Genomic DNA, 25,066 nt, shown 5'->3' on the forward strand with positions numbered 1-25,066 from the left:
AAACGCCGAGATAAACCACGGTCAATGAAACAAGGTCGCAGTAAGATTAACCATTTACTGTTCACTCTTCACATTAACATATGGTGAAAAAGCATTGCTCTCACTGTGATTTCTCATGCTTGCAAAACAACTTCTGCTCGGTCTGCCTCTTGGTGAGCCCCCCCCACCCTCGCGTTGATCTCAAACCGGTATTTTCCCACAACACGCGGCGAGACCGGATGTGACGTCATCGCATGCCGATATATTTTACATGCAATGAATATACTTTAAACACTTCTAATTCTAACTAGAAAATACTAACAAATGAACTACTAAGCGAAAATGTTATAAAGTAAATAACTGCCATAAAGGCAACACAATTATTATTATTAAAGACAGACTCAGGAACGGAACTCGTACATAACCCAGGAACTGCTTGTATGTTATTGTTAACAAAGTACGATTACACCTCTATGTCCTCAGTCCTTCCTTCTTTTGTACTTGAACACTCAAATTAGTAAATATGTACACACACTTATAACCATATAACAATTACAGCCATCTGGAAACAGGCCATCTCGGCCCTTCTAGTCCGTGCTGAACGCTTACTCTCACCTAGTCCCACCAACCTGTACTCAGCCCATAACCCCCCATTCCTTTCCTGTCCATATACCTATCCAATTTTACTTTAAATGACAATACCGAACCTGCCTCTACCACTTCTACTGGAAGCTCGTTCCACACAGCTACCACTCTCTGAGTAAAGAAATTCCCCCTCGTGTTACCCTTAAACTTTTGCCCACTAACTCTCAACTCATATCCTCATTTGAATCTCCACTACTCTCAATGGAAAAAGCCTATCCACGTCAACTCTGTCTATCCCTCTCATAATTTTAAATACCTCTATCAAGTCCCCCCTCAACTTTCTACGCTCCAAAGAACTTGTTCAACCTTTCTCTGTAACTTAGGTGCTGAAACCCAGGTAACATTCTAGTAAATCTCTGTACTCTCTCTATTTTGTTGACATCTTTCCTATTATTTGGTGACCAGAACTGTACACAATACTCCAAATTCAATGCCTTGTCCAATTTTAACATTACATCCCAACTCCTATACTCAATGCCCTGATTTATAAAGACCAGCATACCAAAAGCTTTCTTCACCACCCTATCCACATGAGATTCCACCTTCAGGGAACTCTGCACCATTATTCCTAGATCACTGTTTTACTGCATTCCTCAATGCCCTACCATTTACCCTGTATGTTCTATTTGGATTATTCCTACCAAACTGTAGCACCTCACACTTATCAGCATTAAACTCCATCTGTCATCGTTCAGCCCACTCTTCTAACTGGCCTAAGTCTCTCTGCAAGCTCAGGGTTGGTATAGTCACATATTATGCAATTTGATAATACATTTTCAGCCAGCTGGAGGCTTTTAATGCAGAGTTCACTGTAGAGAACTTGCAGTCCGTCAGGCAACCCCATTGATCAAAGTGGCTCTGCCGGATGTCTGTGGTCTTGAAGCTCAGCCCACCTATGAAGAGCTTCAGCAAATGTTCAGCTCTTGCGATTCCCACACCAATTAACAGCATAAGTACTGTACACTCAGCAACTAACTAGTAGAAATACTGTCAAACTGAGGATCAGAGGCCCAGCAGACCAAATATCAGCGGATTAATCTGTCAAAATAATTAAGGAGAACATACAGAGACAGCTTCAGCCATGTGAGAATAATTACTAGATAGGAGAAATGGCTAAACTGTAGAGAAATGAGAACAAATCATGAGCCTCAAATGTAGGTGGATCTAAATTTTATCCCTGTAATCACGGTGGATACCGTCGGTTCAACTATGTTAAAAATTACGTAAATGTACTCTATAACTAGAAATTCATCAAAATACATATAAAAGAGAAACAAATTCTGTATTTTTGAGTCTTGTCTCAATTCACACTTCCATTAATACAGCAGCAGAGAAACACTGCGCGGAGTAATACGGAACAAACAGCCATTCTACAGCGCTGTCGGTACAAGATAACCGCGCGGGAGGGCAGTCAAAAGATTGCGAAATGGTGCCCATTTTCCGAGTGCAGTACGTAAAATGATACCTTCCATTTAGCCTCAGCTGCCAGGACGGGAGTAGTCGCCATTTTTAGGGCAGCCAGGCACAGGAAATGGAAGTGATACATAACCTCCCCTGATATTCTGTAGGGATTTAAGACTGCCCGAACACCCAATGGATCGGGTTCATCCAACCGCAATTTCGAGACCTGGACAGAGGCCGAAACGGAGGGTACTTGGGTTTGGGGAAGCGTGACCGCCGAGGGGAGCAGAATCGACTTTATTCCCACAGTCACAGAACAGAATTTGACACGGCCCCCCATTCCCCCAACTCGGGAAGTTTTTTTTTTGCTGATTCCTGGACGGGGAAACTGTGAGGGCAAAAAATATCATCGCTCACCTCCATTACGCGTTAGTATGAGGGCGCTGTCTTGTCTGATTCATGGAAGCCACGATGAAAGAACAACTAGAGATTTTCAAACAGACAAGAAGCTAAACAATATAACAAACTACGAGAGAGCCGTCCCTCCTGCTACTTAAATAGATATGTTCGACTACTCCCACTTCCTTCTATTGGCAAGACGTAGTCTAGCCATAACCAGTGCTTTCACGATGCCACCGCACTACCGCTTTCTATTGGCAAGTCAGGGAATTACTCCTCCCCTTTCCGATTTCTTTACACCCCTCTCCATCCTTGTTGACGACTGCAAAGTGAAGAGGGAGGGGGGAGACTTGTGTTTTTGGCGGGTTCTGCAGAGCTGGTGTAGTTGGAGCTTGAATTCGAACATAAGATAGTTAAAACAGAATTTAGCTCTGCTTTTCCCGAAGTGCTTTTAACAGAGGAGACAGGTAAGCCAAACAATTGTTGCTTGCTTACTGGCGGCCTTAAATGTGTCTTACCGTTCTTTATTGTCGCTCAAGAGATCAGTTGGGTATAGAAGGTGGGGGTTGGGTAGGCCGCATCTCCTTTCCCTTAATTGACAACTCGACCGCCTCTACAACTGACGCTTTCATGTGAGACCTCTACCTAATCGGAAGGCGGGGAACTTCTTCCCCTCGCTGTCCGTCACTCTTAATCTTCTTCGAATCAGAGGCTACGCCGAAGAGTTTTCGTTTCTTCTAGAACATTCTGCAGCAGGGGAGGGAAGTGAAAGATAGGAAGAGAATGACTATCGAATTAAACGTTTTGTAACGTTTTCAATTCATTTTTTTCACCATACCCTATGGCTTTATGAATTTATATCTGGTGTGCATGAATTCCACGCCGTTAAAATGCGGATTTATCATGAAAGCCGAATGTTCGAATTGCAGGCTGTGCTTTGCACAAGTTGCAAACTTGATTTTAACAAGAACCACCACGTACAGATCTATCATTACGGTTTAGCTTCTTTCAAGCAACTTCAAATCCTTAGCAACAATACGCAACTATCAAAAGCGTACAGCCGCGAATGACACAATAGCATTTATTTTATGCGTGAAAATCAGACCCATCAGCCCACCTAGTCCCAGTTAAACTGCCTAATCCCATTTACCTGCACCAGGACAATATCTCTCAATACCCCTACCATCCATGTAATTATCAAATTAAAATTAAGCTTGTTCCATACACTCTCAACTCTCATGACGGAATTGATTAGAGTATATATGATAAAGGAACTCCTGATGACAAATGATAATATAGTATACATCTTGAGGATTCACCAGGGTAAGTTAATGTCAGACAAATCAGAGTTACAATGGAGTAAAATAAATCACATAAGTGTAAGAGGGAAGCTAGCCAAAATAGATGGTAGAGAACACTAGTGACCCTGGTGCCAGGGTCCGCGACATCTCGGATCGAGTTCTCAGTATTCTCAAGAGGGAGGGTGAATATCTAGATGTCGTGGTCCACATAGGGACCAATGATGTGGGTAGGAAGAGTGAGGAGGTCCTGAAAGGTGAGTTGAGGGAGCTAGGTGCCAAGTTAAAGGACAGGACCTCCAGCATAGCAATCTCAGGATTGTTACCAGTGCCATGTACAGATGGGTTTAGAAATACAGTCGGCCCTCCTTATCTGCGGATTCCGTATGCACGGATTCAACCAACCGCGGATCTGGAAACCCCGGAAGTTCTCTCCAGCGCTTGTCGTTTCAGAATGGACAGACTTTTTTCTTGACATTATTCCCTAAACAATGCGGTATAACAACTATTTACATAGTATGTACATTATATTAGATATTATAATTAATCTAGAAATGACTTAAAAGCACAGGCAGTCCCCAATTTATGAATGAGTTCCATTCCTGAGTCCTTTTTTAAATCGGATTTGAAGTTGGAACAGGTACATCCGGTATTTAGTGTCAGTCAAACGTTTTTCTTAGTATATGGTGCATATTTTAGCTTTCTATGCATATAAAACACTTAAGAAACATACGTATTTCAATAATTAGACCACTGCATTGGTTGGTAATAATTGTAGCTTTCATTGGAGCAGGGCCTTTCACATGCTCCATTAAAATTGTACGGATGGTTGACTGACTGTATCCTAACGCATTTCCGATCACCGATGGTGTATCACCTCTTTCCAATCGCTTTATTACATTCACCTTATTTTAAATCGTGATTGTGATTATTTACATGAACAGAAACACTGTAGATTCAGAGCTTCACCGCCGGGTCTTAATATCCTCGCACTGAGACAGGTTGAATAAAGTCCAGGGTTCCACTGGGTCCTAAAGACCATTGCTCTGGGACAGGTTAAGTAAGGGACTTGAGCATCCGCTTTTTTGGTATCCGCGGAGGGTCTGATCTGGAACTGATCCCCAACGGATGAGGAGGGCCGACTGTAGTGAGATAGTGTAGATCAACACGTGACTGAAGACATGGTGCAGTAAGGAGGGCTTCAGATTTATAGATAATTGGACAGTTTTCTAGGGAAGGTGGGACCTGTTCTGGCGAGACAGTTTCCATCTGAACTGGAGGGGGGAAAATATTCTTACAGGTATGTTTGCTAGAGAGGCTCCAGTGGATTTAAACTAGATATGAGGGGGAAAGAAAGGAACCAGAGTGTAGGAACAGATGTATGGGAAGAGGAAGAAAAAGAAGACAGTAAAGTTCTTTGTACTGTTGAGATAAACAGAGAGGAAGAGGTGGAGAATTTCTTAAATGCATCTATTTTAATGCTAGGAGCATTGTAAGAAAGGTGGATGAGCTTAGAGAATGGATTGATACCTGGAAATATGATGTTGTAGCTATTAGTGAAACATGGTGGCAGGAGAAGTGTGATCGGCAACTAAATATTCCTGGATTTCATTGCTTCAAGTGTGATTGGCTCAAAGGGGCAGAGGGGGAGGTGTTGCATTGCTTGTCAGAGAAAATATTACAGCGGTGCTCTGGCAGGATAGATTAGAGGGCTTGTCTAAGGAGACTATTTGGGTAGAATTGAGGAATGGGAAAGGTGTAGTAACACTTATAGGGGTGTATTATAGACCACTAATGGGGAGTGAGAATTGGAGGAGCAAATTTGCAAGGAGATAGCAGGTATTTGTAGTAAGCACAGGGTTGTGATTGTGGGAGATTTTAATTTTCCGCATGTAGACTGGGAAGCCCATTCTGTAAAAGGGCTGGATAGTTTGGAGTTTGTAAAATGTGTGCAGGATAGTTTTTTGCAGCAATACATAGAGGTACCAACTAGAGAAGGGGCAGTGTTGGATCTCCTGTTAGGGAATGAGATAGGTCAGGTGATGGAAGTATGTGTTGGGGAGTACTTCGGGTCCAGTGATCATAATGCCATTAGTTTCAATGTAATGGAGAAGGATAGGACTGGACCCAGGGTTGAGATTTTTGATTGGAGGAAGTCTAACTTTGAGGAGATGCAAAAGGATTTAGAAGGAATGGATTGGGACAATTTATTTTATAGGAAGGATGTAATAGAGAAATGGAGGTCATATAAAGGTAAACTTTTGAGGGTGCAGAAACTTTACGTTCCTAATAGGTTGAAAGGAAAGGTTAAAAGGTTTTCAAAGAACATTGGAAACTTGGTTTGGAATAAGAGAGAGATCTACAATAAATATACGCAGCATGGAGTAAATGAGGTGCTGGAGGAATATAAAGTGTTACGAACCCCATAACTGGGTCACTTACCAGCAAAGATAGAGAGGTCGTTTGAAGTCTGATGATACTATCTTTAACAGTATTTATTAGTAAAAATACACAAAAATAATATCAATGCAAACATACAGATAATATACGTCGTCAATACTAGATCTAAAATTGCGGATATAATAATAATCAATAAGAAATAAGCTCTATCGTTGTCTAGGGGATAAATGTATTGTCCAATGGAAATATAAAAGTCACTCAGTTCATTCAGGCTGCAGCCTTTAGTTGGAGAGAGACAGATTTTAGAAACTTGCCGGCTTTCCTTTATCCAATCTTAATCCGCATTGATCCTTTAGCGAGGCCGTTCCGTGGAAGACTTGTCATCCAGGCAAGGATGGACACACACACAAGTCCCCACCGGTCTCATACGTTTCTCCTGGTGTGTCTAAAGGGATTGTTCCCCAGACCGTCTTTTATCCCCACTCACGGGGGTCTCAGATGTCAATCAGGTTGGAATGATACAATCTCTCAACCAGCCCACTCTGGTCATTCCCTGAGGGCTTCAATGAATAGTACAGTACTCAATACACAATTCCATCTCCAAGAGTCAATGGCCATTATCCGTAACTTTGTCTCGCTGAGGCCAGACACATTCCAAACCCTGTGTATTCTGAATGTCTCTCTCTCTCATTTCCTGGGTCCCAGACCCCAATTAATAGCGATCTTGTGATTCTCAAAAAGGAGGGGGCTACTTTGTACCCTTCGGCCCCTCAGAGATGGGGCACAGTCGTAACACCCCCTTCCTTCAAAGCATTTTTACCATCGGTAAAAACGAAGTAATACAGAGTCTTACAGGATTTTAGAATCTAAGGCAATACAAAAGTTTTTTTTCTACAAAGTAATACATTCAATTCGACATCTAAACAGTTAACGATTACATTGTCACTTCCTTTAATATCAACATCTTGTACCTTACTAAGTCTTGTAGCATCAGACTTCAATTGGCTAACCACCTATTTTTATTCCTTGTCTTCAGCAAACAAATACTAAAGAGTTGTGATCTTAGCTTACAGGTGTACTACAAAATTTCATGCAAATACTAATCTTTATTTTACTTTCAAACTTAACAGTCAATCTTCCATGGGGTTGTCTTTATTATTTACGTGCTTTGTCGAAATCCCTTAAAACCGGCTCTTGCTATTTAAAATGGCATCCCGTCAACCCTCACCCCTTTTCCAGTTAACTCTCCAGTGGGGAATAGGCTTTCGCATGCTCCTTTCATAGGAGTTATTTTATCAACAATGTGTTCCAAACTTAGACCATTTTCCGAATTTCCACACAATTCTTTAATTTTCAGCAAGTTGCTAGTTTTCTCTTCAGGTCCTTTCATGCTATTAGTTCTCAATTTAAGATCTGAAAGTGATCCCTCTTTGTTCAAACAGCATTTCGAATTCTGCTTTTTCACAGCACACTCTTGAATAACAATAGCATGTGGGGTACCTTTACATTCCAACTCAATCTGTAATTGATTCATAGTCACCGTGTTACCAAGCCATTGTCTCTGTAGCCTGGTTGCTGCTTCTGACATCAATCCAGACTTTAAATTTTCTTCATTCAATTTTGGAACTACACTTTTCCCTTTTCCTTCAATAATAATATTTACCTCACCACCTTTTATCTCCTCACTAACTTTTAACACACCTTCGAGCACAAACACCTGGGAACTCTCACTTCCCACTATTACCAAGGTTAACCCTTTCTTCACTGAACCAAGTCCATCTGACCCACAAGGACTGCATTCCTTTTTAAATACCTCAGACTTTTTCTGAGCTCCATTACTAGGTTCAGTACCACGTGCATCCACATCTTGAACACACTCAAATGGGTATTTGCCTCTTCCAGGCTTTCAATACCCGCACCCTTTTCAAATTCTAAATTCCCCTGATCCTCCGAGTTACTCTGTGGGCAACTCCCTTCCGAAGTAAACTCAATCCCGTGAGCTGAAACAACCTCATCTGCCAACCCAGCAGACTCCTTCAAGGTAATGGCATCCTTTTCATCTAGGACTGCCCTCGCTTCATTATCGGGAACACCTTTAAAATTTTCAACTTCTTCAAACAGCTCTGCCAAACCAGACAGATCATCCGTGTCCAACTCTGGACCTTTTAACAGCCTTATCTGTTCTCATCTTTACTTCGTGCCTCTATAAATTTTCTCCTGGCTAAGGACAGGTCTACCTCCTCTCCCTTACTCTCTTTCACTTTCCTATTCTCTGTTTTACCACCCTCTAACTCCTCTTGGTACAGGGTCGGTAAAAACGTCTCGGCCAAATCGATACTGGCCTGATTAAACAGGTCTCGTTCTCAGCTGCCTTTCTCGACATGCTGCGAGTGATCGCGCATGCGGGATAGATCTTGGAATCTAGGGGTGGGTCCTCAACACTCACAGGCTGGCTCGCCAGCTTCATTGCTGACCAAACCTTACCACCGGCTAAATCATTACCAAGAAGGACGTCCACATCAGTTCTCGGGAATTCTGATCGCACTCCTATTTCAACTGGTCCAGATACCAGATCACAATTCAGAATGGTCCTATGCAAGAAAACCACTTCTGTCCCTTTTCCTATTCCTCTGAAAGCTACCATTCCCATCTTGTGACCAAAATCCAGTACCTTACTGCTAATCAATGACAGTTCAGCTCCCATGTCTCTCCAGATCCGCACTGGAACTGGTGTGTCTCCCTCTCTCACGGACATGGTCCCTTTTGAAATACATTTCTCAGACCCTTCTTGTACTCTGTCTACCTGGGGCTCTCTCATCGATTTACTGATCATCACAGCACATCCTATAGGGACTGCTGCTTTCCATTTTCCTGTCTCCTTCATCGGAGCAAAGCACCTAGATGCAATATGTCCCCCATTTCCACAAAAAAAAACTCTAATAGGTTGTTTAAACATGACCTACCATGCACAAAGCCATGCTGACTTTTTCTACTAAGTCCGTCTGTCGAAATACTTGTAGATCCTATCTCTTAGTATTCTTTCCAATAATTTACCTATTTACCGGCCTATAATTTCCCGACTTACTTTATGAGCCTTTTTTAAATAACGGAACTACATGAGTTATCCTCCAATCCGGCACCTGACCCATGGATATCGACATTTTAAATATATCTGCCAGGGCCCCTGCAATTTCAACACTAGTCTCCTTCAAGGTCCGAGGGAATACCCCGTCAGATTCTGGGGATTTATCTATTCTAATTTGCCTCAAGGTAGCAAGTACCTCTTCCTCTTCAATCTGTATAGATTCCATGACCTTCCTACTTGTTTGCCTTGTTTCCATAGACTCCATTCCAGTTTTCTTAGTAAATATAGACGCAAAAAACCCATCTAAGATCTCTCCCATTTCTTTTGGTTCCATACATAGCCGACCACTGATCTTCAAGAGGACCAATTTTATCTCTTACTATCCTTTTGCTCTTCATATACCTGTAGAAACTCTTAGGGTTATCCTTCACCCTGACTGTCAAAGCAACCTCATGTCTTCTTTTAGCCCTCCTGATTTCTTTCTTAAGTATTTTCTCAACTCTTGTTGAGTTGAGAGTTAGTGGGCAAAAATTTAGGTGTAACATGAGGGGGAATTTCTTTACACAGAGTGTGGTAGCTGTGTGGAATGAGCTTCCAAAAGAAGTGGTTTGATATTGTCATTTAAAGCAAAATTGGATAGGTATATGGACAGGACAGGAATGGAGGATATTGGGCTGAGTGTGGGTCAGTGGGAATAGGTGAGAGTAAGCATTCGGCACGGACTAGAAGGGCCAAGATGGCCTGTTTCCGTGCTGTGATTGTTACATGCATTACTAGCAGAGATGACAGCATAGCAGTAAGGGGTCTTATTTCTGAGAGCAAATCAAAAGGCACAGGATAAATACATCTCCCAAAAAAGGAAGGCAGGATGACACAAACGTGGCTGATAAGAGAAATCAAAACTAACTGTAAGAGCCAAATGGATAGTGAACCACTGGAAAAATGATACTGAGGAAGTAGTGGTGATGGTCAAGGAATTAGCGGTCAAACTGAGTAAGTATTTAGCATCAGTCTTCTAGGTGGAAGATGCTAGCAGTATGTCAGAAGTTTGAGAATTTTCTTGGGAAGCTGAAAGGTCTGAAGGTAGATAAGCATACACCCCAGGGTTCTGAATGAGGTGGTGGGAGAGATTGTGGAGATATTAGTAGTGATCTTTAAAAAATCCCTAGATTCTGGTATAGTTCCAGAGGGGTGGAAAATTGCTAATGTCATTCTTCTCTTCAAGAATGGAGAGTGCCAGAAGAAAGGAAATTATAGGCTAATTAGTCTGACCTCTGGTTGGGAAGATGTCGGAGTCGATTGATAATGATGTGCTTTTGGGGTACTTAAAGGCATATGATAAAATAGACTATAGTTAGTATGATTTCCATGAGGAAAATTTTGCCTGACAAATCTGTTGGAATTCTTTGAAGAAATAACAAGCAGGATAGACAAAAGATGTTGTGTACTTAGATTTTCAAAAGGCGTTTGCCAAGGTGCCTGCTACACAGGCTGCTTGACAAAGAGCCCATCTGGTGATACTGGAAAGATTCTAGAATGGATAAAGCAGTGTCTGATTTGCAGGAACAAAGAATGGGAATAAAGGGAGCCTTTTCAGGTTGGTCCATGCAGTTCTTCGGGGTCTGTGTCGGAACTGCTTCTTTTTACGTTATATCTCAACGATTTGGTTGACGAAATTGATGGCAATGAAGCTAAGTTTGCAGACGATATGCTGGTAGGTTGATGGGCAGGTAGTTTTGAGAAAGTAGATAGGCCAAAAGCAGATGGAATGCGGTACTGTGAAGTATATGGACAGTCATACACTTCGGAAATTTGAAGGGTAGACTTTTTCAAATGGAGAACAAATTCAAAAGTCTGGTGCAGAAGGGGATGGGAATCATCTCCTAAAGGTTAATTTGCATGTTGACTTCACTCATTTCAAGAGGACTAGAATATGTGTTACGAATTTCTCGTAACTGGATCACTTACCAGCAAAGATAGAGAGGTCCGTTGAAGTCTGATGGTACTATTTTTAAAAGTCTTTGTTTATGAAGGGGCACAAAAATAAGGTTAATACAAACATTCAGATAATATACGTCGTCAATACTCAATCTAAAAACACGGGTATAATAACAATCATCAATTAAGCAAATTAAGACAAATTATCCTTTGTCTAGGGGATATTGTATTGTCCGATGGAAAGATAAAAGTCACTGTCCTTTCAAGCTGCAGCTCTTTGGGTTTAAGAGAGAGATGGTTTTAAACTTGCTATGGTCTTTTATGAGGCCAATCCGTTGAGTCGGGGGGAGTTGGTTCCCCATTGTTAGCTCCAAGTCGTTTTCAGTGGTACCAGCCACCAGCCCCCAGGCAAGGGAACCGAATGCACATGGCTTCCTTCAAATGGCTTCCCGCTATTACGGGACCGCTAGCGTTTCTTCTGGTGCGTCTGAGGGGCTGTCCCTACAGCCTCCCCCCCCCCCCCCCTTTATCTTAACTCGCCGGGTAGTAGATGTCAATCAGGTTGGGATGATGCAATCTCTCTCTCAACCAGCCCACTTTGCCCGAGGGCTTGCACGTAGCATAATCCCCAATCCACAAACGTTGTCTCCAGGAGACAATGGCCAGGTCTCTCTCATTTCCTGGGTCCTCTGAGCCAACCCAATAATGCTCTTGCGATTCTCACAAAGAAGGGGGCTCCCCCGCATCCTTCGGCCGCTCAGAGCTGTGGTACATTCATAACACCCCCTTTCTTCAAAGCGTTTTCACCAGCGGTGAAAACGAAGTAGTACAGAGTCTTACAGGGTTTTAGAATCTAACAGAATACAGAAGTGTTTTTTTTCTACAGAGTAATGCAGTGATACATTCAATACAGTATCTAAACAGTTAACGATTTCAGTGTCACTTTCCTTTAATATTTTAACATCTTGTACCTTACTAAAGTCTTGTAACCTCAGACTTCAACGTAATAACCACCTATTTTCTTTTCTTCAGCAACAAAACTAAGGAGTTATGTTCTTAGCTTACGTGCATCTACAAGTTCCCACGTGGGGAACTTGAGTAATCTGGTGAGGTAAACTCCCACCCGCCTTTCTCATCGGGGTTATTTTATCAACACCGTGTCCCAAACTTAGACCATTTCCACCCAATTCTTTAATTTTACACAGGTGGCTAGCCCTCTCGTCAGGACCCTTCAGGCTATTGGTTTTTAATTTGAACTCTTCATTCAAGCAGCATTTCGAATTCGGCCTCTTCACACCCCATCCTGGCATAACAATAGAGTGGGGGGCCCCGCTATCTCCCGGCTCACTCTGTAAGAGATCTGCCGGGTTTGTAATTTCTTCATTCGATTTGGGAACTACAGATTTCCCGTTTCCTTCAATGATAATTCTTATCTCCCCATTCTTAAATTCTGCATTAACTTTGAACACACCTTCGAGCACAAACACCTGGGAACTCTCACTTCCCACTATTACCAAGGTTAACCCTTTCTTCACTGAACCACGTCCATCTGACCCACAAGGACTGCATTCCTTTTCAACTGAATCAAATACCTCAGACTTTTTCTAAGCTCCATTATTAGGTTCAGTACCACGTGCATCCACATCTTGAACACACTCAAACGGGATATTTGCCTCTTCCAGGCTTTCAATACCCGTACCTTTTTCAAATTCTAAATTCCCCTGATCCTCCCAGTTACTCTCTGGGCAACTCCCTTCCAGAGTAAACTCAATCCCGTGGGCTGAAACAACCTCATCTGTCAACCCAGCAGACTTCTTCGAGGTAATGGCATCCTTTTCCTTTAGGACTGCCCTCATTTCATTATCGGGAACACCTTTAGAATTTTCAACTTCTTCAAACAGTTCTGCCAAACCAGACAAATCATCTGTGTCCAACTCCGGACCTCTTAACCACTCTATTGGTTCCTTATCTTTATTTCCGGCCTCTACGACCTTTCTCCTCGCTAAGGGCTGATCTACCTCTGCTCCCTTACCCTCCTTCACTTTACTACTCTTTGTTTTACCCCCCCCCCCCCCCCAAACCCTCATGGTACAAGGTCGATAGAAACGTCTCGGCCAAATCAAAACTGGCCAGATTTAAACTGCTCTCGTTCTCAGCTGCCTGTCTCGACATGCTGCGAGTGTCCGCGCATGTGGGATATATCTGGGACTCTAGGGGCGGAGCCTCAACACTCACCAGCCGGCCGGTTCTCGTCATTGCTGCCCAAACCTTACCATCTGCTAAATCATTACCAAGAAGGACATCCGCGTCAGTTCTCGGGAATTGTGATGGCACCCCTATTTTAACGGGTCCAGACACCAGCTCACAATCCATAATGACCTCATGTAAGGCCACCATTACTATCCTTTTACTTATTCCCCTCACTGCTACCATTCTCGTCTTTCTAGTACCTTACTGCTGATCAACGACAGCTAAGCCCCCGTGTCTTTCCAGATCCATACGGGAACTGGTGTGTCTCCCTCCCTCACAGACATGGTTTCGTGTGACAGACAAGTCTCAGACCCTTCTTGTACTCTGTCTACCCGGGGCTCTTGTCGATTTACTGATTACCACTGCACATCCGAGAGGGACTGCTGCTTTCCCTTTTCCCGTCTCCCTCCTCGGAGCAAAGCACCGAGATGCAACATGCCCGCTCTTCCCACAATTAAAACAGGTCAAGCCCTGAAATCTTTGGCCGTCTGGCCTTTCTCCCTCAAACTTACCACTAGCTCCCGGTGGGACCTGTGCCTCAGCCGGCGGACTTTCTTGATCGTTCCCATGGACTCTCGGGGAACTTTTATTCGAGGAAAACTTTGTCTTGTGGGTTAGGGCATATTCATCTGCGAACCTAGCAAATTCTGAGATGGACTTATTCGGCTTCTCATTCAAATACATCCGGATCTCCTCTGGAACACAACCTTTAAATTCCTCAATCAAAATTAACTCCCTGAGACGCCCATAATCCTCGTCCAATATTTCTGCGGTGCACCAACAATCTAAGAGCACATCCTTCTCATGGGCAAACTCGGTATACGTCTGATTCCACCCTTTTCGTAAATTTCTGAACTTTTGACTATATGCTTCAGTTACTAGCTCGTAACCCCTTTGAGAATGGCCTCCTTTACTTTGTCATAACTCTCCTCCTGTCCCTCCTCCATGGACAATGCCGCATATGCTCATTGTGCCTTCCCTTTTAACACACTTTGTAACAACGCCACCCACTGATCTTTGGGCCACTTCTGATTTACTGCCACCTTTTCAAAAAGCAAGAAATAACTATCAGCATCCGTCTCCTCGAACGGGCGTACTAACCTCAATGCCCGACTAACATCAAACCGCTCCTCTCAGTCTGACCCCTGACCATGTTGCTCTTGCTTTAACTTATCCATCTCCAAGTCATGTTTCCTCTGTCTGTCTGCCTCCCTCTCCCTCTCAGCTGCTTCCAGCTGTTTTAACTGAAGTTCATGCTCTCTTTGCTTCTCTGCTCTTTCCTGCTCCCTTTTCACCTCTAATGCCCTTAGCTGGCGTGCATGCTCCCTTTGTTTCTCTCTCTCTCTCTCTCTCTCTCTCTCTCTCTCTCTCTCTCTCTCTCTCTCTCTCTCTCTCTCTCTCTCTCCCTCCCTCCCTCCCTCCCTCCCTCCCCTGCTTTAACTTAATTTCATGTTCCAACCTTAATTTCTCCAACTCTAACTGAGCCGTCCCACTAGCTGGTACCTTTTCAGGGATATTTTCCAATACCTCAGCTTCAAACACATTCTTCTCGATGTAATACTGAGTTATTGCCCTACGCACCTCCCGCTTTTTCATTGACAACCTCACCTCTGTGAGGTTTAACCCCTTCGCCAAATTTACCAAGTCTGATTTGGTGGCCGCCTCTAGCGCCTCCAGAGTCGGGTTTTCTATAAATTCATCCACGCCCATCTTTGCTGGTTTCCCGTCTGGCTACCCGCGTACCAGATCCAAGTTTGGACTTTCAAGCCCGATTCACTGGCTCCCCAATTTGGTTTCAAATCTCGAGACGAGAACCCCAACTGTTACGAAATTCCCGTACCTGGATCACTTACCAGCAAAGATAGAGAGGTCCGTTGAAGTCTGATGGTACTATTTTTAAAAGTCTTTATTTATAAAGGGGCACAAAGATAGGATTAATACAGACATTCAGATAATATATGTCATCAATACTCAATAAAAAACACGGGTATAATAACAATCATCAATTAAGCAATAGCTCTATCGTTTGTCTAGGGCAGGGGTCAGCAACCTTTACCACTGAAAGAGCCAATATGGACCCATTTCCCACAGAAAAGAAAACACGAGCCACAAAACCCGTTTGACATTTAAAGTGAAATAACACTGCATACAACGGGTTTTTTTTGCCTTTATGCTATGTATAAACAAACTATAATGTGTTGCATTTATGAAATTGATGAACTCCTGCAGAGAAAACGAAATTACATTTCTGCATGCAACAAAAACATTTTGAACTCCGAAAAAAAAACGTTGGGTTGAAGGTTACTCCATAGTTAGCCTACCTTGGATCGAAGAATTAAAAGAAAGCGCGCACTGGCGGGTGTCAGGCATTGGCAGTGGTGATGTATATTAATAGCGATAAAAAACACGTTGTAGCGGTGTGCTACACGCAGCGCTAAAATAAAGACTGCAGTCAAAGGTAACTTTATTCGAACCAAACAGCCTTGCTTTAAAGCCTCCCTCAACCCGTCCCCCATGGGCGCGGATGCTCCAAAAGACACGTACTCACAAACCCCCGTAGGCTATCTCCCTTAGCCGGAACGGTGGCTAATTGTGAGCCGGTTCGGATGTGCCAGGAAATGGGGTCTCCACAACGTTTTTAGATTGTACAAGATCACCATAATCTTCAAATTTCGAATTACATTTCAAAAACTAACAAACCACAGGGAGCCGCAGCACAGAAATGAAAGAGTCGCATGCGGCTCCGGAGCCGCGGGTTGCCGACCCCTGGTCTAGGGGATATTGTATTGTCCGATGGAAAGATAAAAGTCACAGTCCTTTCAAGCTGCAGCTCTTTGGGTTTAAGAGAGAGATATTTTGAAACTTGCTCTGGTCTTTTATGAGGCCAATCCGTTGAGTCGGGGGGAGTTGGTTCCCCGTAGTTAGTTCCAAGTCGTTTTCCGTGGTACCAGCCACCAGCCCCCAGAAAAGGGAACCGAACGCACATGGCTTCCTTCAAATGGCTTCCCGCTATTACGGGATCACTAGCGTTTCTTCTGGTGCATCTGAGGGGCTGTCCCTACAGCCCCCCCTTTTATCTTAACTCGCCGGGTAGTAGATGTCAATCAGGTTGGGATGATGCAATCCCTCTCTCAACCAGCCCACTTTGCCCGAGGGCTTGCACGTAGCATAGTCCCCAATCCACAAACATTGTCTCCAGGAGACAATGGCCATTTCCTGGGTCCTCTGACCCAACCCAATAATGCTCTTGCGATTCTCACAAAGGAGGGGGCTACCCCGCACCCTTCAGCCCCTCAGAGCTGTGGTACATTCATAACATATGAAAGCAAGGATTTAATGTTGAGGCTTATAAAGCACTATTGAATTGACTTCTTAAATGTTTCATAAATACGAGAAGTGAAAGTCTTTGTATAAATATGTATATGTATAACAGGGCAGTCAATAGAACGTAGAAATACAGTTTATCTGCATGAATTAAACAGTCTGATGGTCTGGTGGAAGAAGCTGTGCCAGAGTCTGTTGGTCCTGGCTTCAATGCTGTGATACTGTTCCCCAGATGGTAGCAACTGGAACAGGTTGGGGTGATGTGGGTGCCCAGTGATCCTTTGGGTCTTTTTTACACACCTGTCGTTGTAAGTGCCATGAATAGTGGGCTGTATTCCAGGGCTATGCATGAATCTACTTTGAAGAGAGCTGATTCAAGGAGGGTTGTAAGATTAGCCGGGTGATTTGTGGAGGGAGGAGATTATCCTATGGTGCTGATGGCTCGGTCCCTATTCTGCAGGTTTGCAAAATGGGCAAGAAGGTGAAGAAGAAACTAGAGGACGTCTCCTCAGATGACGAGGAGGAGTATGTGGTGGAAAGAGTGCTGGATCGCAGGGTGGTGAGGGGCCGTGTGGAGTTTCTTCTGAAGTGGAAAGGCTTCTCTGAGTAAGTCACATCCCTGATTAATTTTACCCCTCACCAGCCACTCACTCCACCTATCTCTCTCTACAGTATTTCCATTCTCATTCTTATGTCTTTTTCTCTTTTCTCAGTCATTTTTCCCTCTATGTTTTTCTTCCTGTGTCTTTTTCTTACTCTCTGCTCCAGCCAACCTAACTTTTGTCCCCACTCTATCTCTCACTTCATTCCCTTGATCTTCCCCTCCTTGCCTCTTTCTCAATCCACCCTCTCCCTGCTGCCCCCCTTGTTATCCCTGCCATGTGACCCCTGTACATCTGTCCCTGTCCTTGTTTATCTCCTTCTGCTTCTTCCTTTACTCCTGCAATTTTCTCCACTGATTTGGTGTCACATGATCACTGGCAGGGCTGATAATACTTGGGAGCCAGAGAAGAATCTCGACTGCCCAGAACTGATTGGGGAGTTTCTGAAAACCTGCAGCAAGGGCAAGGAAAATGGCGCTGGTTCTCAGGACAGACTGGACGGTGGCAAGCGCAAGTCTGCCATCATCAACGGCAATGAGGAGCTCAGAACCAAGAAGAGAAAAGAGGTCAGAAATGGGCCCTTCATCCCAACTATTACACATCAGTCATTAGTTAGCAGTGATCTAGTTTATCTGTGTATGTTAAAACATAAGACAATGCAGCACTGTATAGATCCTTCACACACAGTCTTGTGTGAACTATATATTTCTTTCTGCAACAACAATCTAAACCTTCCCTCTACACAGTTCATAATCCACTAGATTTCATGCATTTAAGGAAGAGTTTTTTTAATTGTCCCTAATGTACATGCCTTGACCCCTGCATTTCCATTAAACTATTCCTCCCTGCCCTGTCCCCTACACTAGTCTCTCACCCACAAGTTAATATACCTGATCATGTTGTTCTTGCTCTGTGTTACACATGGTACAGACAGCAATCCTGAGGTTACTACCCTGGGAGTCCCACTTTTCAGCATCCTCCCTTTTTAAATGTATGTCATTGGTACCAACGTGTACCAAGACATCTGACTATTCAGCCTCTCCCTCCAGAATACTCTGCAGCTGATCTGAGTCATCCCATACCCCACCTGGGAGGCACCAAACTATTCAGGAATCTATCAGGTTAACAGAATCTCTTGTCTCATGTCTGTTCCCCTCACTATGGAATCCTCTATTATTGCCTCATTCCTCATCATTTTTTCTCCCTTCTGCACCACAGAACCAGGCTCAATGCCAGAGAACTGATGGCCATGCTCATCCTCTGTCAGGTCATCTCCCTTGAAACATTCAAGATGAGATAACAATTACTGAGGAGAATGGCCACAGGATTGCTCTGTACTATCTGAGCTCTTCCCTTCACTTCCCTGACCGTCACCCACTTGTCCAACTCCTGCACCTTCAGGGTGTGTAACTCTCTACCTTCTATCTATCACCTGCTCACATTCCCTAACGATCTGTAGGTCATCAAGCCACAGCTCCAGATCCCTAACACGGTCTCTCAGGGTTTGCATATCAGTGCACCTGGTGCAGATTTGACCTTCCGGGAAACTGGAAGAAACCCAGGATTCCCACATCAGACACCCAGAGCAAAATGCTAACCCTACAGTCATGCTGTCTATCCCTCAAAAAAAATGACTTCCATTTACCCACTTACCTTGCCAAAGCCCTACCACTCCGCCTGAGAACACTCTGTTGATGACCACTCCACTAAGCAGTATCTTCCTTTTATGGCTGAAACTTCCCTGATCTCCAATTCACAATTGGTGCCCCTGAGTTCCTGAGAAGCTTCCCCCTTCTAACTTCACTCCCAGACCTGTGCACCACCTCCTCTCTTGTAACTCTTCAACTTACGATTGGTGTGCCAGTCAGAGAACTCTGGAGGCTTGAGGCCAAAGTCAATTTAAGGATTAGAGGATTATGTATGTACTTGTGTGAAAGGAAGGAGAATTTTTGTTTCATTGCAAGTTGTATCTGTTGCAAGTATGTTCTGTGATAGTCTGCTGAACATTGTGGGTTCACTATCGTGGTGTTAGAATGAGTGACATTTACGGGTTTTCTCCTGCACATCCTAGGGTGAGTTAATGTAAGTGATGTGTTTTGCTGTATGTTTTGATTTATGTGAGATAAATAAATTTTGAATCTTAAAACCTTAGGGAATCCTGTAGGAGTGCTCTCATGGGATCTAATTTCTGACTTTTCTCTCCACCTATAAAACAGCTTGATTTTACTGTCCTTGGGCTAACATTGAGTTTGTTGTTAATGCACCACCTGCCAGATTTTTAACTCTTACTCCTAAATATTAATTCATTACTACCTTTGATTCAGGCAGTGAAAGTGGGGTCATCAGCAAATTTAAATATTGTTCCTTCCTCAGGTCAATTCCTTCAATCTCCTGCATTTCATTGATATTGAGTACTAGCCAACGCAACCTCTCCTTGCACTAAGTCCAGACAGCATCCTAGTAAATTGTCTCTGCACTCTTCCTAGTTTAATAGCATTCACCTGTAACAGGCAACCAAAACTATGCTTAGTACTCCAAGTACAGCCTCACCAGCATATTGTATAACGGCAGAGTAGGTTTTCAAATATACTAAGGTGATCAGTGTGATAAATTCCTTCTTCAACACCACATTCATGATACTGTTTGCATACATTCCTAGGTCTCTATGTTTCATGACACTCCCCAGGGTCCAAACATTCATAGTGTAGGTCCTATTTAGTTGCACTATGCCTTCTTCACCCACCTTTCCAGTCCTGACACAGGGTCTTGGCCTGAAAAGTGGACTGTTTGCCTCCATTGACACTGCCTAACCTGCTGAACTCCTCCAGCATTTTTTAATATGAATTTCCAGCAGCCATGGGATCTCTGTTTTAGGGAGAAATATAGGCCAAGTATTTTTTTTTTGGAATTGCCATCAGATGGAAAAATTGAATTAGAGTTGTGAGATAATGTTGCTACTCGTCATTAGACCACATTTAGAATATTGTAATTAGTTCTGGTGGCTTCACTATAGGAAGTATATGAAAGTTTTAGATTCTAGAGTAGGTTATAAGGTTAGCACAATATTGTGAACCAAAGGGACTGTGTGCTGCTGTCATGTTCTATTTTCTATAGAACATGCCTAGTCTAAGATCAATGCTTCCCTCTCACATGACTGTCTAATAAATAGTCTTTCATCCTCATGCCTATCTATAGTTCCTTATGTGTTCATAATGTATCTATCCACACAACCCCTGACAGGCATTCCATGCATCCACCATACTTTTTTTTTAAACTACTTCTGACATACCCTTTACTTTAAATCACCTGGAAATTATTTCTCCTCATACTTTACATTGGCTCAATATGATGATGTTGTCAATTTTATCCTTGTAACTCCCTTCAGTTAAGGGTGGAACAGACAGAGTTTCACTCCTCCTGTAATAGAAATGTTCCATCATAAGCAGTGTCATACAGGATGTGCTTAGTGCTTCTCCAGCATATTTCTGTCCCCTTCATTTCTGTAAATTTCACTTCTCCCTTTTCTCCTGCCTTTGTTGGGAGGGTTTTGGCAATGAGCCCTTACCTCACTGCACCTGTTGATCCTGCTCAGACCAGCCTGTCTTGTTTCCCAAACAGGATGAGGATTGTGTGCGGGGTTTTGACCGTGGGCTGGAACCGGAGAAGATCATTGGAGCCACGGACTCCTGTGGGGAACTGATGTTCCTGATGAAATGGTGAGGGAGTACAGAGGAAAAGGGTGTGAGGGGGAGAAGAGCTGGAGAGAGGGCAGGAAAGATTGAGTTAGAAAAGTACAGAATATTAGGTGAGCAGGGAGGAGGGTCATTGGGGAATGAAGGTGAGGGGCTGACGGGCAAAAGAGGAAGGCATTGGGAGTGAGGAGTGGAGAGATGGAGTACGAGGTGGTGATGAGGATGGGAGAGAGTATTGTTCAGTAGAGTTGGGAGGAAAATGGGGTGGTGCAAAGTGATGGCAATGCTTTATGTGGGTGAGGTTGGGAGGAGGTATAGAGAGAGTTGGGCAGTGATGTATGAGGGAACTAGCACACACGTACCTGACACCTCCTTTACATCTGACAGGAAGGACTCAGATGAGGCTGATCTGGTCCTGGCCAAGGAGGCCAACGTCAAGTGTCCTCAAATCGTCATTGCCTTCTACGAGGAGCGTCTGACATGGCACGCCTACCCTGCTGAGGAGGAGGAGAAGAGGGAAGATTCGCAGGCCAGCTAGGTGCAGGCACACACCTCTGTCACCTGTTCCTGCCTGCCACACACATATCAGCAGGGAGCTCCCACCACACACGCCTTCAGGGTTGTGGGTTCAAGGAGAAGGGAGGGGTGAAAGAAGTGAGAGTTGTTCCTTTGGTAAACTCAACTGGCAAACATGACATGTATCCCCATTCCTTTCTCCTCCATCCTTAACAGACATTCTCCATCCTCTTTCTGAGCCTTCCCTGTCCTTTGTCCTCTTCAATCCATGTCATTTTCTATCCCTATATCCTCCTTTCACTTCTCCTCATCTCCACCCTCCCCTCTTCTTTCCCTCTTCAGGACCATCCATGCTCTGTGTTATGGACATAATGTTTTGGAGAGTATGTGTCATTTGTGCATCCTTTGGCTGTAGACTCACAGGGTATCAGATTTCCCATTCACACCACCATTCCTACTGTTCTCCCCCACAGCTGATAGGGAACTCTATATCCTATCTGATTCCCTCCTACTCCAAATACCATCATCTCCCTAGACCATTTAACTCTTTACTTCTGATATTCATTCAGTAATCTGGAATTATTCTGTCTACTGGTGTGGAGTGTTGTGAAGCCTGTACATTGTGTGGTGTGTGTCCGTGTCTGAACACCTCCCTCCTGCTTTCCATCATCAGGCACATGCTGACCCTCCTCTCAATGGTCCCCATCCCAGCACCCATAACCAATTAAAGCCAGATTTCTCACACCCCAGTTTCCAAGGGAAAATCTTAGGATCAGGATAGAGGGTGTTGGTTCCCTTCAGTTCAGCAAACACATCCCTAGAATTCGCTGCTTTCTCCCTGCTCTCTCAGGAGTCCTGTGACCTCCCACCATTCCATCACCAGGGCAGTTCTGTTCAGGAGTTGAGACGATACTTTAGATCACCCCATGTATAATTCTTCCTTCATCCTTCCTTAGAAATGAATTGGTGCTTAGAAAGTGGGTCTGTTGTCACTCACAGAATGCTGATATTTCCAAAATTGTACAGTAACTACTCTTTTCTCTCTGCATGAGTTGAGGATTTTAACATCTATTGAGACATGCGGTGTTAAAGGAAACACCCACACCCAGATCCTCCTCATGGATAGACAGAGAGAGAGGGAGAGATTATTATCTTTCTTCCCCTTTTCCTTTTTTCTACAGAAACCAATCTGTGTTATTTTGTCAGATGAATCAAGAACTTCTTTATAATATGTAACCCTGCCTTGGCTATCTCTGTTTGAGTTCTGGGAGTACTACTGGTAATAATGACAGATTGAGTATTTGATCTATTGGGTCCGCCATGCCATTCAATCATCAATGGTCTACCACTTTGCGATTGACACAGACACTAACCCCATCCCCACCACCCCCGTATTGATCAGGATCTCATCTGTCTGCCTTAAAGCAGGGAGTCAGTTTTCAACAAATCCTTCAGGTTCAGCACTCTCTGGTTGTAGAGATTCTTTCTCAACCTGGTTTTAAGTGACCTTCCTTCATTGTGAGGCCATGCACTCAAATGCTCAAAATCCAAAGCAAACCACATAAGATACTGGAGGAACTCAGTAAGTCAGATGGCATCCATGGATATGAGTAAACAGGTTAATACCCTTTAGAGTGGAAGAGGTAAAGGGCTATTGAGGGAATCTGTTAAGAGAGGAGAATGAACAGTGGAAGAAGGGGAAGGAAGAGTGCACCAGAGGGAGGTGAATTACAAGTGATGAAATGGGAAGAGGTAAGAGGGGAGTCTGAATGGGGAATGGAAAAAGAGACCAGAAGCTACCAGAAGTTAGACAAAATGATATTCATGCAGTTAAATTAAGAGCTACCCAGATGGTATATGAGAAGTTGCTTCTCCAACCTGAGATTTGGTTTGTCAAGGGAGTAGATGAAGTAATGGATCAACTTGTTAGAATGGCAGAGAGAAGTAATTAAGATGATTTACCACTAAGGATCATGCTTGTTCTAAATGGAACAAATGTGTTCATTAAAGCCGTCCCTAATCAATAGGTTTCACTAATGTAGGGAATGGTGTATTGGAAGTACTGGATTTAGTAGATGATCCCAGTAGACTTGTAGATAAGGTATTTCCTAACTTGGAATGACTTGGGTACTGAAATGTTCTGAGGGAGGAGGTGAATGGGCAAAGCTATTGCCTAACCAAACTAATAGTTTCTGTGGTACAGTTGACAGGGGCATGCAAAATCTCTAGCTTCCTGAGGAAGTAAAGGCATTGCTGAACTTTCTAGGCCATTCATCAACATGGCTGTGCAAGAACAACATATTGATGGGTTTAAAGTAAGTGATTTAAAGGGGAGTTGTTCTTCACCTGTGGGCATCTCGGGTAGCATCTTGGTCACATGGACTACACAATTCAAAGGGTTTTCTTTTCTATGTGTAATTTTGTCTTAACCAGGGCTTCATCCCAAAACAAACAGATCAACCTGTCAACGAGCAAACACGAGGAAATCTGCAAATGCTGGAAATTTAAACAATAACACACACAAAATGCTGGTGGAACACAGCAGGCCAGGTAGCATCTGTAGGGAGAAGCGCTGTCGATGTTTCAGGCCGAGACCCTTCATCAGGACTAACTGAAAGATAGTAAGAGATTTGAAAGTAGTGGGGGGAGGGGTAATGCGAAATGATAGGAGAAGACCGGAGGGGGTGGGATGAAGCTAAGAGCTGGAAAGGTGATTGGCGAAAGGGATACAGAGCTGGAGAAGGGAAAGGATCATGGGACAGGAGGCCTCGGGAGAAAGAAAGGGGGGAGGAGGGAAGCACCAGAGGGAGATGGAGAATAGGCAGAGAGGTAAAGAAAAAAAAGGGGAGGGGAAGAAAACTAAATATATCAGTGATGGGATAAGAAGTGGAGCCCACACCAGGAGCACCAGACGCAGTATACCACACCAGCTGACTCATAGGTGAAGTGTGTTACCTCACCTGGAAGGACAGTCTGGGGCCCTCACCACCATTCACCTGACACTTCACCTGTGAGTCGACTGGTGTGATATACTGCATCCGGTGTGGCCTTTTATATATTGGTGAGACCAGATGCAGACTGGGAGACCATTTCGCTGAACACCTACGCTCGTCTGCCAGAGAAGGCAGGATCTCCCAGCAGCCACACATTTTAATTCCACGTCCCATTCCCATTCTGATATGTCTATCCATGGCCTCCTCTACTGTCAAAATGAAGTCACACTCGGGTTGAAGGAACAACACCTTATATACCGGCTGGGTAGCTTCCAACCTGATGGCATGAACATTGACTTCCCTAACTTCCATTAATGCCCCTCCTCCCCTTCTTACCCCATCCCTGATATATAGATTTCTCCCTCTCCCCTTTCTTTTTCTTTTGCTCTCTTCCTGGTCTCCACATCGTTCTGGTGCTCCCCACCCGCTTTCTTTCTCCCTAGGCCTCCTGTCCCATAATCCTTTCCCTTCTCCAGCTCTGTATCCGTTTTGCCAATCACCTTTCCAGCTCTTAGCTTCACCCCACCCCCTCTGGTCTTCTATC

General features: G+C 43.8%; 1 protein-coding gene across 1 annotated transcript; it reads left to right on the forward strand.

The window, feature by feature from the left end:
* Positions 1–2,727: 2,727 nt before the first annotated feature.
* LOC132385326 (chromobox protein homolog 5-like) lies at positions 2,728–23,368 on the forward strand. The gene is made up of 5 exons (XM_059957340.1): positions 2,728–2,891; positions 17,180–17,325; positions 17,704–17,887; positions 20,940–21,037; positions 21,401–23,368. The coding sequence occupies exons 2-5, from the start codon at positions 17,189–17,191 to the stop codon at positions 21,549–21,551; spliced, it is 570 nt and encodes a 189-aa protein (XP_059813323.1). The 5' UTR covers positions 2,728–2,891; positions 17,180–17,188; the 3' UTR covers positions 21,552–23,368.
* Positions 23,369–25,066: the final 1,698 nt, after the last annotated feature.

Source organism: Hypanus sabinus, chromosome Y (genome assembly GCF_030144855.1).
Source record: "Hypanus sabinus isolate sHypSab1 chromosome Y, sHypSab1.hap1, whole genome shotgun sequence".
Taxonomy (NCBI): domain Eukaryota; kingdom Metazoa; phylum Chordata; class Chondrichthyes; order Myliobatiformes; family Dasyatidae; genus Hypanus; species Hypanus sabinus.